This window comes from Dromiciops gliroides, chromosome 2, assembly GCF_019393635.1.
Source record: "Dromiciops gliroides isolate mDroGli1 chromosome 2, mDroGli1.pri, whole genome shotgun sequence".
Lineage (NCBI taxonomy): Eukaryota > Metazoa > Chordata > Mammalia > Microbiotheria > Microbiotheriidae > Dromiciops > Dromiciops gliroides.
The window spans coordinates 561,735,493-561,751,937 of NC_057862.1; the positions used below are offsets into that span (position 1 = coordinate 561,735,493).

The window sequence follows — 16,445 nt, forward strand, 5'->3', positions numbered from 1 at the left end:
TACCAAGGACTTGCTTCCTGTGTGTTGTCTGGTTCAGTTTACAAGCAGGATGACAGAATAAGCCCAGCAGTCACTCCCTCTCCATTGGTTGCCTGAACAAAGCCAGATGACTCAGTGGATAGAATGCTGAGTCAGGAAGACTGGGATTTCAATTCTTAGACCAGATACTTAGTAGCTGTCACCCTGGACAAGTCAACACCTCTGCCTCAGTTTCCTTAACTACCAAATGGGGATAATAGTACCCTAAGCTCACAGGGCTGTTTTGCAAAGCCCTTAAAACAGTGCCTGGCCCAAATGCTTGTCCTCCAGCACTACCCCTTCCCCAAAGGTTCTGTTCCAGAACCAAAGCCATGGTACTTCTTGCTACAAAATGGTAGTTGTCAGTGGGGCAAGATGTACTTAGCAGCATAAAACCAGGTGTCTCCCTCATTGAGGCAGAAGGCTTTTCTGGTGGAGAGATGGCAAGTGAAGGACTAGATTCCCTTGTTATAGGAACTGCTAGTGCTTAAACAGCATTTCAAAGTTTGCAAAGCATGTCATTTGATCCTCACAACCACCCTGGGAGATGGGTACCATTATTATTCCCATTTTATAGCTGAGGAAATTGAGTCACAGAAGTTAAGTGACTTGCATACGGTCGGACAGCTAGTGCCTGAGTCCCAAATTGAACTCAGGTCTTTGTCCAATTCCACCTAGCTACCCAAGGAAAAAAAAAGGGGGGAGAAGTCATTTGCCCTTGGTCATGCGCTATCTAAAGCAGGATTTAAATTCAGTCTTCCTGATTCCAAATCCAGTATTCTATCCATTTTATCTCAGTTATATTAACTTTTCATTTAAAAAATTCAAAAACAAAATCAAGACATCCCCTTTTTGACATGATTCCTTCTGAAAAGAGCAATTAGACAAATAGGTTTTAATACTTCAGTAGCTCATGGTTTCATCAGATGTAAGCACACGACTCCCTCCCTGACCACGTCTGGCCACAATTCTTCCACACATGACCAAGCTATAGCTGAAAAATTCCATGACCAATCCTCTGGTATTGCCCTCTCCAAACACAGGTAGGACGGCTCTAGCTAGACAATCCAATACCAGCTCTGGACTCTCTGCTGCACACTCCTTTGCTACATAGCAACACTGGACCCACTTGGTTCACCACTAACATGGTGCTGCACGGTAAGTCTTCATGACAAATAGCCCAAAGTTCTTGCTTCCAGCATCTACCACTTCGTCCCTTTCTGCTATTTACCACCTACTTTACTAAAACGACACTCCTCTGGGGGCTCCTTATCCCCTACTCTACACTTCACAATCCCTCTACAGTGAACCCCCTATTCTCTTCTTCTTTGAAGAGGTAATCCTTTTCCTTGTGGAGTCCGATCCCTAGTATGCCTTCGATCCCAGGGGTGCCCTCTGTAACTGCCTCTCTTGAATCTTTCATCTCTCCTTCCTGGTTTTTACCAACCTGTCTGGATCTCCCCATTACTAACCTTAGAACTTTCTCACATGACCCTTCCATTCCCTTAAGCTATATATCTTCCTATATTCTCTGGATATCTCATGAATTTCCATTGGTTCAATGATCTCCATGCAGATGAATCCCCTTATTAACTAGCCCTGATTTCTTCATAACTCCAGGTTCCACACAAATATCCTCTGAATAGTTAGACCTTCATATTGATCCTCAAGGACTCTTATCACAAACTAAACTCATCCCCTGCCTGCCAATAAGCCCATTATTCCCAACTTGACACTTTTCCTTCTTCACTTTGGTCAAAAATATCCATTTGAAGTCTTGTAAAGATAGCACCAACATCTCAAATTCATCCTCTTTCGTGACTCACAATGCCATTACTTCTCATAGAATATTGCAATAGCCTCCTAATGTCTCCTTGCTTCTAGTCTTTCCCCCTCTCCAATCCATCCTCAATATTTTTAAGACACAGATATGACACGACCCCATTGCTCTCCTGCTCCAAAATCTTTAGTGTCTCCCTAATGCTTTAGAACTAAGTACAAGACCATAATGGCATTCAAAACCCTCTACAATCTGACTCCCACTGAACTTTCCAGACTTCTCCCCTTTCCTCAAATCTCACACTTAACATTTTTCTAAACCAACCTGAAGACTAGCTAGCTGTTCAAATTTAGCAGTCCACCCCTATCTGTTCTTTTGCCCAGCCGGTCGCCCTGCCTGGAATGTTCCTCCTTCTTACCTCTGACTTATCAAAAGACACAGCTAATGGCTCCAGGTGAGCAGTTTTTCCATCTTGAATTTCCTTGTATTTACTAATCTGTATACATGTGATACCCTCCCCAGGCAAGACTCATTTTGTCAGCACAATGTTTTACATATAAAGACAGGTTCTCTTGGATTGAGTGTTCTGGCATCAGGATTAATTCATGAACATTTCATATCCCAGAAAGACTAAATGATAACAATAGATTAATTTATTTAGTACTTTAAAGTCTGCCAAGTGCTTTACATATATAATCTCAATTAGTCCTCACAACCACCCTGGAAATAGATAAACCCTTTGTCCTGAATGAACACATGAATAAATTACACAGGAGACTAGTTAAAAATGCTTCCTTTATTAAATAAAGCCAATCTGCTACCTCTAGATTTGTTTGTGCATCTCTACACTGTTCAAAAGTGTTATGCCCATGGTGTTAAGACAATCACTGAAAGCTTTCATAAAGTAGATGATTAAAGTGAGTATTATGTTTCATACCTGTTACCCATTTCACATACAATCAACATATCTCTATAGGAAATAAAGAAGTCTCCCCATGTCCCAAAGTAAACATCTGCTTAATGATCTTCCGTAGCTTACAGTACTAGAAGCAGGATAGTTCTGAAGGATACACGATTCAAGATATCACAAGCCCCCTAGCTTGTCAATACAACGTTCCATTGTCTTCATTGACAAACCAAGTTACTGCAGAGCTAGAATTTGTTTTGTGTCATAATTTGGTGTAACATAAAGGTAATCCACAACCACTCCAGAATGCATTGTGATTTCCAGAATGAGAGATTGTTTTTTTTTTCATCAGAACAAAGTCTCACAGCCAGTGAATAAAAGAGCTTTACCATAGGTTTGAGGAGGTGCTTCCTGTGTTCTATGTGCTTTAAATAGTGCTTTGAAAGGTTAGCTTTTACTACTTACTTGTGTATGCAATTTTAAGGCAGTCTTTATCACACATTAACTGTTAAAGTGAAGACAGCCTGATTTGACTTACTACTGTATTTAGTGGATTAGTATTGGTTTTAGAATTTGAGGAGAAATGCTTTCCATTCATTCAAACCTTTAAAATCAGTTTATATTTAGCTCAAGGAAGGTTTCTGGTTTTGGTTTTTTTTTGTTTTTTTTAAAAAACAGGCCTAAATTGTCATCAGATTATGAACAATATGGTAATCAAAGGAAAGAGTAACTATAGAAGTTACAAAAAGCCTATTAATTCTTCATTCTACCCTTATGGGCACTTTTTTTTTTTTTTTTGGTTTTAATTGTGTAATTAAAAACCCTGAGCTTAAACAATAATCGTAAAGCCAACTTGCCAAATAGACTGTCAGACAGCAAAAATTTAATTTACAACCAATGAAACTTTAGACTTTAGATTTATTTAGGGTTATTTTATACAGGTTTATATAATATCTAATTTAATCTAGAACAAGATAGCTCCCCCTCAGTGAAACCCTGGCCTAAGTATATTTGTTTTACATATTTAGCAAGAAGATACATTAAACATGGAAGCTTTTCAACTTGTGGCACTGAATGATCATCTACACAGGACATCCTTCAAAAGCTACAATTAAGGACCCTCCTAGTTTCTCAGCAATACAAGCCCGGTTGAGGTCTTCTGGTCCATTTGCTTGACATTCGTGTTTAATGCCTGTAGGAGAAAAAAATCATAATTCAATTAATGAAGCAGTTTATTGTTATCTTTACATTTAATTGTTACACTTTTGAGATCAGTGTAGCGATGCTGACAGCCTTGGTCTGGAACATTAATGAAATACCAATTTTAATCAATTTACTAAAATCAAAGCTTCAAATTCAGCCTCAGACACCTGATACTTACTGTGTGACCCTGGGAAAAAGTCACTTATCCCTCATTGCCACAAAACAAACAAAAAAATCAAATCAAAGCTGGAAATTTTCCATCAGGAATTTTGCTGGCTATAAAAGCCATTTATTTCACCTCAGATCTTTCTGATCAATATAGAAACTTAACAGCCACGACAATTGTTGTGCACAATCTGTTTTCTCATTCAAATTGTATTCCATACCAACACAATCAGCACAAGAATAGTTCTGCAATATTATGGCTTTTCTATGACGTGAACTAAAAAAAATCATTAAATTCTTAGAGAATGACTAAACAAATTGTGGTATATGATTTGTGATGGAATAATACTGTGCTATAATATACTAGCTGTTATTACTACTACCACCACTAGGCACCACCAGCACTACTACTACTACTACAACAACAATCTTTTACACTGTTGAAACATGTAAACTATCATCTGGTTATTCCTAATTTTTGGTACATGTGACCCATCTCCTTTTTGGGTCATATTCTTTATTTTTATACTCCTACACAATTCTTTGTTGGTAGCATATTGCAGCCTACTTGTCCTGGCTATGCATCTCTCTAGTGATCCTTAGATGAACCACTATTTAATTCTTTCATATGATTCACAGACAATGGCATCACTGGAAGTATACTGAATTTAAAAAAATAAGATGGATCTTTGTTTCAGGAAGAACTTGGATGAAGCTGAAAGCACTTGATAATTTCTCAGAGCTGACTCAGTCTGCTGGTGTTGTTTAATTGTGTCCAATGTTAGGTGACCCCATGGACTCTTCATAAAGTTTTCTTGGCAAAAAATACTGAGGCAAATAGGGGTTAAGTGACTTGCCCAGGGTCATACAGCGAGTAAGTGGCTACAGCTGAATTTGAACTCTAATTTTTCTGATTACAATTTTCTTGTTTCGGGTTTTTTCTGTGTGTGTAGTTCTGAGTGATTGTGTATTTCATTTAGAAGACTGAAATATTAGAGGGCATGTTGCAAACAATACAATGTCATCTACCAACAAATGCACCTGAAAGTCCTCACCTTCCAAAACATTCCCCTTCCATTTGGACTAGGTGGGACCTATTTCGTGCCAGTGGCAAATACCTTTGGTGAGCGTATATCTCCCACTTTCATGCCTTATTTTGACATTAATAATCAGCTCATGGAATAAAGCGCTCTCTTTTTTCAAAAGGAATCTTGTGTCATTTTTTCCAATTTTAATAGTATTCTATTTTTTTTCAGTTACATGTAAAGATAGTTTTCAGGATTCATTTTTTATAAGATTTTGAGTTCCAAATTTTCTCCCTTCCTCCCCCTCAGTCTTGTGTGATATTAACATATGGAGACATATTTTTAGAGGAAAATCTTTAAAATGGTGTTTCATTCTACAAATATTAAATGCTTCTTTTTATAATCAATAAATCAAACACAGTGGGACTTTATATTATCTGCATCTTTCAGTCAATGACCTATCCATCAAAATACCTCATATTTACTTATATTTATACATATCGCCTTGATCAAATGGAAGTTCCCTGAGGACAGGGACTGTTACATTCTTTGCTTATTACCCCCAGTATCTAGTGCAGTGCTTGCTTGGCACCTGACACATAATCAATTATTTATTGAAAAGCTATCTTTAGGGGGCAGCTATGTGGCACAGTGGATAAAGCACCAGCCCTGGATTCAACTGGCCTCAGACACTTGACACTAGCTGTGTTACCCCGGGCAAGTCACTTAACCCTAATTGGAAGGATGGAAGGAAGGAAAGAGAGAAGGTAAGAAAGGAGAGAAAGAAAAGGAAAAAATTATTTCCTCAGAGATTTTGTAGAGACAGAAAAGCCTTGAGTCAGTAGTTATAATTTCTTGGGCTTTTTTCCTGTAATTTTTCCCACGTTGGAAGGAAAGAAAAGTCACCTATGTTCAACCATATGCAAAAACCGTCTTCTCTGCAATAAGCACAACAAATGGTTATCAAGTTTTTGCTTAAGACCACTAATGAGGAAGAACCCAGTACCTCCAGAGGCAGCCCATTTCTACTCTCAGATAAATCTAATTCTTAGAAGTTTTTTTGTTTGTTTGAGAAGATATCAAGTAAATGTACTTATTTGCAAATTCTACCCACTGCTTCCAACTCTGCTGTCTACAACGAAATATGGTAAGTTTAAAAGACAGTGAATTATGTGCCTCATTCTGTATCCACCTCTTTGTCCAGAGGCACAAAACCATGTTTTGTTAATTAGTCCCTGCATTAATACAAGGGTCTTTCTTTAAATGCCCTGTGAAATGAGGTTCTTATTGCTTTTAGATACACAATAAAAAACAACTCCGTTTATATAGTATGTCAATATTTATACTCCATTCTTCTAATTATACAACCATTCACTAGTCCCTATGGAAGGATTTTTAATTTTTTTAAATCCTCCACAATTAAGAGTGTTTCTTGCCCCCCCCCCCCCAATCTGGGTGATTATTAGGATCCTCTGTTCCTATCATTGCAGAAATAGAAATAGGCCACATAGAAATAAGCTGTACAATCCCTTCCCATCCACAGAACCTGCTGGCTTAAATTATCTAAAAATCACAGCACTCAAGTCTCCTTTGTTCCAAAGTCAGGGACATACTATTATTTGTTTGTGCAGAGTTCTTTTTGCAATTCAATTTTATTAAGTTCCATATCAATATGGTTTATGACTTAGAAGACACAAGAATATAAGAATTGCTAACTAACCAATCCAATCACACACTTAGTGTATTTTAAACTAAGAACCAAAATGAAGCAAGGACTAAGTACACAGCCAAGAAAAGTAAGTAGTAGGCACAACCAGCATATGGCACCAATTGTGGTTAGCAAAGGATGCTTCCACCTCTAAGGAAGCACTGATAGCATCTCTTTTGGACAGAAGGCTTCTGCTCACTGTTCCCATGACTTGAATGTACCAGGAAGTTAATTCATACCTGGAAATTTCTTTTTGATTGCATCCTTGGAGCTTGCATAGATCATTTTACTTTTGAGAGGTGCTAGTTCTGGTGCCCTGCATAAAAGTACAAAAAGTTTGTTAAAAATAACAATTCAATTCAACATAAGAGTCTAAGGACTATACTTTATTTTACAAATGTGAAATATGACACTCCTTTCCTTCAAGGTCTCTACTGTCTAACAGCAATGTTAAGGCATATATGTTAAGTACCAATGGCATAAGCTTCAATGTGATAACTACAAAAACTGCCCAGAATTTGAGGAGTGGGAGTTTGATGATCCCTGACTAGGCCCTAGAAGGAAAGGAAGGACTTCCAGAGGCAGATGAAGGAAAGGAGACAAAGCCCTCAGAAAAGCTGAGACAAATTTGTGGATTGTAGTCTCAGAGTTGGAAGAGACATCAGTCAGTACATTCTAAGGCATATAGGAGAATAAAAATGTAGACAGCAATCAGAGAATGATTTCTTTTATAAGCCATCCACAGCATTCAGTGACAATGTCCATTCACAAGTTGTCAATATGATAAACTTCATGGCTTCTGCTCCTGAAGAAATACTGAAAACAATTGAGGTTTTACTTTTTTCTTGGCAACAGTGCTCAAGGTGGCAGCTAAATGGCGCAGCAAATAAAGCACAGGCCCTAGATTCAGGAGGACCTGAGTTCAAATCCAGCCTCAGACACTTAACACTTGCTAGCTGTGTGACCCTGGGCAAGTCACTTAACCCTCACTGCCCCACAAAAACAAACAAACAAAAAAAGGGGGGGGGGGGGGGAGAGAACGAAACCCAGTGCTCAAAAATGTCCTGAAAAATAGCTGCTGAATACAAACTCTTCTTTCCTCTGCAACCTAATCCTACCATTCATTCTCACTGCTTTCCAAATTTTAGGTCTACTCCCACACTATACTACTACTGCAATCAAAGAAAACAGTTAAAAGTAGTACTAGCCCTTCTTTGGCATTCTTTAACAATTTCCTAAACATGCTCTCTAAGCAAAAACTTTGACTATTAATTATGGTCAAGTCAAAAAAATCATATGCTGACAGATATACTCCCTAACTTTCAGAGAAGAATGTACCTAATGAATATATGGGATGTTGATCCTTGAGTTGTCAGGAAAGGGAATTATCTACCTTTCTAAATATCTTTTATCTTGACTCAAGCATTGAGACGAAATGAGATGCAATAAGAATTTCAAGTCTTGCCCTTTATAATTTTGAAGAACTAGAGCTATCTCAAATTCTCTGCACCTCTCAAGGATAGTAGTAGCTTCCTGGCCATGGCTATGGTTCAATCATTAGATCTTGGTTTCCCAAAACTCTCCACTGTCAAATTACAGGATATAGGAATGAGACTAAAATACTCTCCATAAGGAACTCAGATATATCTGCTATGGACAGATCCTCTTCCCTCTACCCCAAATACAGAATAAATGTATCACACTATGATACAATTACTAGGATACAAAAGTTATGCCTTGTTTGAATTCATATTGAAATATATACTAACCTGATAGAAAAGATTAATAATAGCTAAAGATGTATTTTTTCCTTCTTGAAAGGAAAAGTATACAAATCCCTTTAATAAAAAGCATGTTACTTTAGCAATTATAACAGATTAAAATTAAAGGCAATAGTAATACAGTCCTACCCTGGCAAAAATTTCAAAAATAAGACTATCAAAGGCCTATTTTTCAAGGTTATTAAATTTGAACACAAATCTACAACCTTTAAATTCTTATTTCCAGGAATTATTGATAAACTATGTGTTTCTTAATATGTTACCTGACAAAACAAAGTGTCCCTCTTGTTCTTCTGCTACCTTCCTGTCGCCATTTTACTTTTTGCTAATAGCATATTCTCAATGAAATAGTTATAGTGGATCTATTTTTAAAGTGAAAACATAAGTGCTACATATATAATGGTTACATTTGGCACCATTTTAATACTGCAAAAAGAAAAATCAATGATGTTGATCATATAAACCTCAAGGTGGAAAGTTACAAAATTAAGTTTTGCTAGACTTTTTGTTTGTTTTGGACTTGTGATTAAGTATTTAACAAAATAAAGAATACAACAGAACATAAATAATGTTAGTATGTGTGATTTTCTAAGGCAACATGCACTCCTTGGTAGGATCCTTCTGAGTAGGCCTGATTAGGAAATTCCTTCTTCCAATACAAATAAGCATTTTGAAACTTATTATCTTAGTTACCTGAAATATTGACAGGGTATGGGGCTTGCCCAGAATCAGAGAACTAATGTGTTGACAGAGGTAGAATTTAAACCAAGGTCTTTCTGATTCCAAGGCCACTTTCTACTTATACCACAACACATTTCTAGCTGGCTTATTGCCATCAAAGAAGTTCAGAGGGCACAGTCACTTTCCACACTAAAATGGGCTGGGGTTGTATAACTATGCTGTTCATTTTCAAGCAGAAGTCATCACCTGCCCATTACATACTACCAAAGGACCACAAAAGGCCTCTTTTCTTCCTTTCATAACTAGGTATTTTAATACAGACCAGAGCAACTACAGTTGGAAAAAAAAAACACTGAATTTGGAGTCAAAGGACCTGGTTCTAAATCTAACTCTGCCACTTATTAGCTATAGGATCTTGGGCAATTTACTTAATCTCTTGGGGACTTCAGTTATTTATCTATAATACTCATCTATGAAAGGTGTTGGACCAGATATGGGGTTTTTAACCTTTTCCGTGTCATCTACCCTACTTTGGTAGTCTGGGGAAACTTATGGTCTAACTCTAAGAATGTTTTTAAATGCAGAAAAGAAAATATACAGGATTAAAGGGAAAGCAACTATACTGAAACATGATTATCAAAATATTTTGATTCAATTGATTTCTAAGGTCCTTTTCCAACTCTCTATGATTCCATGATCTTGCTCCTCTTTTCTTTAGTAGAAATGATCTTTTTAATCTGGGCATTTCTAGAAAAACACGAAGCTGAATGACTAGTGGCGGACTCTTAATTTTAAAAGGCAACACTTGAATTTTGAACTCTACATATAAGCTAGCAGTAAAAAACAAGGGGTAGACATGCAATTTTCTAGATGTGTTAAGTTTAGGATCAGAGTATATAGAAAGGGAAAGTACCTTAGATATTTTATAGATGAGGAAACTGAGGACCAGAAATATTAAGGGATCTGCCCAAGATTACACAAGTATAGTCCAGAACTGGAAAGTTGAAGAGTCTGCTCTTATAAATTACCAAGGAACCACTCTTGTCAGTCATCCTAATGTGAGCACATTGAAAGAAGTGGAATAAAGAATCAGGCTGTAGTGTTCTAACACATTTGCCTCAATAGCTACAATCCATGTTCTCTACGATAAAAATCTCAGTCCATCTATAACTTCGTAAAGAGTCTGTAAGAACTATTGGAGCTGAAAGCTGAAAAAGTAATTATCCTGAGACTAACCTCATAATAAGCCTCTAAATTTAGCTAGGCCATTCCTCAAGGCAGTAAACATAGAGGCCACTGCTGAACCCAGTCAGTCTCTCTCTCTTGATACAATCTGTCAGAGATACTTTCCAATGGCATAGCCTTCAAGAATCCCAGGTCATTTCAATACCACAGAAAGATATTGGTTTGGAACTGTCAAGTAGGTACTAAATGTGTTTAACGAACAAATGTATTTTACAAATTGTAACTCCCAGCTCTCAAATGCAAAAAGAGGTACAGGAAAATTAATCAGGATACACCTAGCTATATGTACATTTGTGAGACAGAATAGGAAAAACAGTTGCATGTTTGAACAACAAACTACCACTTTTCCTTTTGCTTATACCAGAATGTTTCATGGAAAAAGGAAGATTTTAGCTTATAATTCTTAGTAAGTACAGAAGCTATATATAAACTTATTCAAACTTCTAAATGGTAACTCATACAACTTAGGTCCAATCTTATAAGGAGAATAAGGTGATTCTAGGTTGTAAAAAGCAAAATTAAGCTTTCCCCAAGATTATATTAAGCTCTCAGTACAAAAGTTAAACAAGGAAGATGGTTTTGAGAAGAATTCAAAACTCTTTTAGTTCCAGAATGGAGTTCTAAGAATGCTGTCATAAGAAAATATGATCATCCCAAATCAGTGGAGTTCCCTATTTTGGGGATGCTTACCATAGAAAAAACATCAACTCTTCTTTTCTTGATTCCTTTGTTTCAAAGCTTGCATCATATAAAGCGTAGCGACAATCCTTTTCAGGAAGCATTCCCACAAAATGCTTGAAAGGATCAGTAATGGTTACACCAACATCTCCCACTAAGATCTCTTTGCCTTCTTCCACAATGATGCATTTTTTGTCAGCACTGAGACAAAAGATAACTGCCTTCTTTCTTTTCTTGATTTCTTCTGGTGTGGAACATTTCCGAACCTTCATATCATAGAAAATGCGGCATACTTCATCAGCTACTTGCACTCCTGAGGCCTGTTACCATAGACATAGAAGACAAAGTTCATGTATTTTGCAAATAATTAAGACATTTAACACTGGCTAATAACAATGACAGAAAGTAGAAGTGATATATCCTCCCCAAATTGCAAACACCTGACTTGCAAAACCCATTTTGAAACTGCCTGTCTGCTCCCCTGCATAGACCCTGAACTCCTTATGATGGCTCTCTTTTCCCAACTAACGCTTGGACCCAAGGTAGAGCAAAGAAGTATTTTCTAGAGTTTTCTTGTTCTCTTCTCACAGTGCAGCAGGGAGCCAGAAGCTGCTGTGATGGAAAGAAATGTTCAGGCTGTTGCTTTATTCCCTTCTCATCAAAAGTCAGGCAGCTGGCATGGCTGCCTGGGAACATCAGCATTTTCCAGCTACTACATTCTCTTCTCATCACGGAATGCATTTGCCCATAGAAAAAATGCCATAAATGATCATCAGATTCCCAGCTATATTCTGGATTAAACAGGATTTTGTGGGCTAGCCTGGGATTCTAACTACTATACATATTAAGAGTTTCTATAGAAAAATGCATTTTAAGTTCCGAACAAAGTTATTATAGCTGATAAAATCATCACCCTGGGGCCAGTTTCTCTAAATTTAGCTAGGGAACCTTGGGAACACACTTGTTTCTAAGATGGGGTTACCCTATATTATGAATTCCAATATATACATTTCCCTTCAAATGTAAGTCAAATTAAATTAGCTTTGCTGCAATGAATTAGTAAAATTCTAATAGGAAAACCAGGATAGAAAGATCACACAGGTATTTGTCCTCACAAATCAGACATACATATTGTATAACTTTGAGAACTCATTTGATATAACATGAACCCTGATGGTGAAACTAATTTTGAAGGTGAAATAAATCATGTGTTAGATGATAACTCTTTGTAGGAGAAAATAAGACTGTTGTTCAGTTATTGAGTCATGTCCAACTCTACATGACCCCATGGACAAAGTCCATGGCAAAGATACTGGAGTGACTTACCATAGCCCTCTCTAGTGTGTTCCATCTTTACAGATGAGGAACTGAGGCAAACAGAGGTTAACTGACTTGACTAGGGTCACAAAGCTATTAAGTATCTAAGGCCATATTTGAACTCAGATCTTCCTCCCTCTCCCAGCCCAGAGCTCTATCTATTGTACCATCTAGCTGCCCAAATCTCTATAATCCCTGGGTTCTCAATGACACAGTTAAGGATTTCCAGACACTAAAAATTATGGAGTATACTACAGTGTGCTTCATGGAACCAAAGAGCTGATTATCTTAACCTCTCCCTAAAAGTGGAACATATTTACAACTTTTATTATAAAAATCACAAAAAAATACCACTAACTTTATGGACAAGTCCAGGAATGCACCCATTGCAAAGAACATGATTAGTCTCTATAGAGTAAAAAAAAAATTAACATATTTTACTATGTAAAAACATACCATTTTGAAAAGTTCCCAAATAAGTAAGATACAAATAAGACTAACAATTGCTAATTAAATTAAGCATGTTAAATTACAGCTGGTTAAAATAATCAAACTTTTAAGCCAGTAAAATAACTCCATTTAATGAGAACAACTTTTAAAATTTATTAATACATCACAGTACTATCACTCAAATGTTAAGAGCACCAACTTTTCTTCTGACAGATTTTGGTTTTGTTGTTTTATAGCAAGGTGTCAAGAAAAAAACTGACAAGAGGCAACTACGAACAAATCCATATACTATTTATTACAATCCATCTAGAAATAAGTTGGATAATGGTTATGAAGACTACCAAAATTAACTAAGAAAACACATGTGGAATTATGGATAAATGCTAAAAATTATTCATAGTTTTTATATTTAAAAGTGGTATTTTAAAAAGTCTAATAAGTCTCTCTTGCTTTATTTAAAACTAATGGCATCAGTGTTTTTCCAGACCATTCTTTATTTCATCTATTCTATGATAAATGACAGATTTTGGAAACTATAAATCAGCAAGTTTGTAATCATATCTTGCAAAATCCTGGAACAGATTATTAAACAGATGAATTAAAAAAGAAAATAGTGAACGTTGAGAGTCCACATGGATTCACTAAGAACAAGTAATTCTAATTAAGTGCATGAAAAGGCTTGATGTATAATAAGGCCAGTAAAATAGGTTGAAGCCAAGATATGAAGGGTTTTAAATACCAAACAGAGAAGTTTGCATTTGATTCTTGAAATAACTGGGAGCCACTGAAGTTTATAGAACAAGGGAATGACATGTCAGATGTCAACAGATGTATAGAAACTGGAGAAGACTTGAGAAGGAAGACTGATTAATAAAATATTGTATTAGTTAATTAAGGCAAGAAGAGGTGATGGGTCTGAATTAAATAGCAACTGTATAAGAATAAAATGGGGAAAATCAGTTTGAAAGAAGGGTCATGTGATATAATTGTAATATTACTTTGCATGGCAATTTGGCACTTAGGGAATTTTAGAGATTTAACTTAAAGATATTTGTGCCTTACAGTATCATACATTTGGAATTGTAAGGAATCATAGAGGTCATCTGGTCCAACACCTTCATTTTTTTTCCAAATGAGGAAATTGCATTCCAGAAATTAAATGACTTGCCAAAGGCAACACAGGCATTGTAAAGGGGCAGACTAGGATTTGAACTCAAGCCCTCTAACTCCAAACCCAGCATCCTTTCTACTGGACCAGTAAAGATGAAAGGGAGGAAAATTTATAAATCGAAAGAACAAATTGAGGTTAAATGTAGGTCGGGGCGATTCAAAAGAGATTAAGGCAGAAGCATCAAAAAGACTTTAAAATACAAAGTACACATACTTGAGCTTTTCTGAATGGAGAATATTCATATAAATCAACAAGTAAGCATTTAAACACTTACTATGTGTTAGGTGATGGGGATAAAAAAAAAAATTTGATGAATCAAACAATTCCTTACTCTCCAAAGAGCTCATATTCTATTTGAGGGTGGAGTGGGAGGATAGATTTGGGAAAGTGCAAGGCAGCGCTTAAGCATGAAGGAAGAGGTAAGAAATTCTTTCCAGGTATGGGGGATGGCCAGTGCAAAGATGGAAAGTCATGTGTGAAGAACATAAAGAGGAGGGTAATTTGGCTGGACATTTGGTAATTTGGCATATGGGAAGGGGAATGATGTATAAGGATGGAACTGTAGGCTAGAGCCAGGTTGAAAAGGAGATTAGAAGCCAAATAAAGGTGTTTATATTTTATCCTCGAGTCAATAAGTAACCATGGAGTTTCCTGAAGAAAAGTGACATGATCAGATCCACACTTAAGGATAATAACTTTGGCATGGTATATGGAAGATGGTCTGGAGGAGGGACTTGAAGCAGGCAGACCACTTAGAAAGCAATGGGCAGTAGTCCACAAACAGGCCTGAACTAAGGTGGTACCAACTGTACACAAAGAAAGATGGGGTTGGATACAGAGATACTGAGAAGTACTGTTAACAGTAAGATTTGCCAACTGGTTAGATATATGGGGTGAAGAGAATCAGAGGCTGGGTATAATGCTAAGGTTACAAACCTGGGTGACCTACTGAAAACAGTTGTGTATAACTATTTTAAACAGAACAGTTTTCAGGGGGCAGCTAGGTGGTGCAGTGGATAAAGCACTGGCCCTGGATTCAGGAGGACCTGAGTTCAAATCTGACCTCAGACACTTGACATTTACTAGCTGTGTGACCCTGGGCAAGTCACTTAACACTCACTGCCCTGAAAGAGAGAGAAAGAGAAAGAAAGAAGTCAGAATAGTTTCCTTGCCACTGACAATCACATTCAATTCAACAAGTTCTTGCCAAGTGTCTACTTTCTGCCAGCGTCCCAGATGAGCAGAGAGAATCCTATAAACTTCTGGCCTCCCTTTAAAGCCATTTTTAATGAACTCAAATTTTGAATGTGTCTCTGGGCCTTAGAAGTTCTACACCCAGAGTAATAGCAAATATTGTCTTAATTTCTTTACAATAAAGTTTCTTCACATGCATGCCTATGAAGACAATTCAAACAACATGCATTATCCATACTTACTATGTTTAATGCACTGTACTAGGTACTGATTGATATAAACAATTCATATAGTACTTTAACTTTACAAAGTAGAGGATGATACTATGAGTCTTTTTCCAGCAGGAGTGAAATGCAAAATCAAATAGTACATGGAAGAGTAAAAAAAAAAATTAAGTGACACAAAGACCGTAAGGAGGAATAGATTACTCCTGGCTCCCTGGGGGTTGTGTACTAGTTAACATGCTAGACTATGATTAACCTGCAAAGTCCCCTGCACACACGAAGTGCTTAATAAAAGTCTGTTGAACTGAACTGAATCGCAGACCTGTTCCCCCACTACTGACAAGTTCACTGTAGGGATTAAGTGCTGATGCCTTTGAAGCAGCATCTCCGTCCACGTAATGATTTTTAGTTTTGTGCCTGTGTACTTTTCAATGTCACCACGTCAACATGTCCTGATGTGATGACTCAATTTTCAGAAATGAGATCTGGATAAAGACCAATGTGGAACTGCAACACTGCCCCTTTGTTCAGAGAAAGGAGTTTCATTACCTGATATAGCACATACTTAAAACTGTACTGGTTCCAACTTGACAAATCTGAAGGAAGAAATAAAATACCACTCACACACTTGATGTTTACATGTTTGAATGCTGTGTGTTTATAATAGGTTATATTTGTAATTTTAAAATATATCTAGGGACAGTTAGGTGGCGCAGTGGATAGAGCACCAGCCCTGGAGTCAGGAGGACCTGAGTTCAAATCCGGCCTCAGACACTTAACACTTACTAGCTATGTGACCCTGGGCAAGTCGCTTAACCCCAATTGCCTCACCAAAAAAAAAAAAAAAAAAAAATATATATATATATATATATATAGTGTTTGCTACATGGCAGGCACT

The 16,445-nt window shown here is 36.9% G+C and overlaps 1 protein-coding gene across 1 annotated transcript in view; it reads right to left on the bottom strand.

Moving 5' to 3' along the window:
* Positions 1–2,576: 2,576 nt before the first annotated feature.
* Positions 2,577–16,445, bottom strand: part of DSTN (destrin, actin depolymerizing factor) — a 30,020-nt gene continuing 16,151 nt past the window's right edge. Inside the window, exons 2-4 of the mRNA XM_043982002.1 lie at positions 11,204–11,511; positions 7,046–7,122; positions 2,577–3,897 (exon numbers count right to left, since the gene is read on the bottom strand). Of these exons, the coding sequence (XP_043837937.1) occupies positions 3,788–3,897; positions 7,046–7,122; positions 11,204–11,511 (495 nt within the window). The 3' untranslated portion in view covers positions 2,577–3,787. The remainder of the gene's footprint in view (positions 3,898–7,045; positions 7,123–11,203; positions 11,512–16,445) is intronic.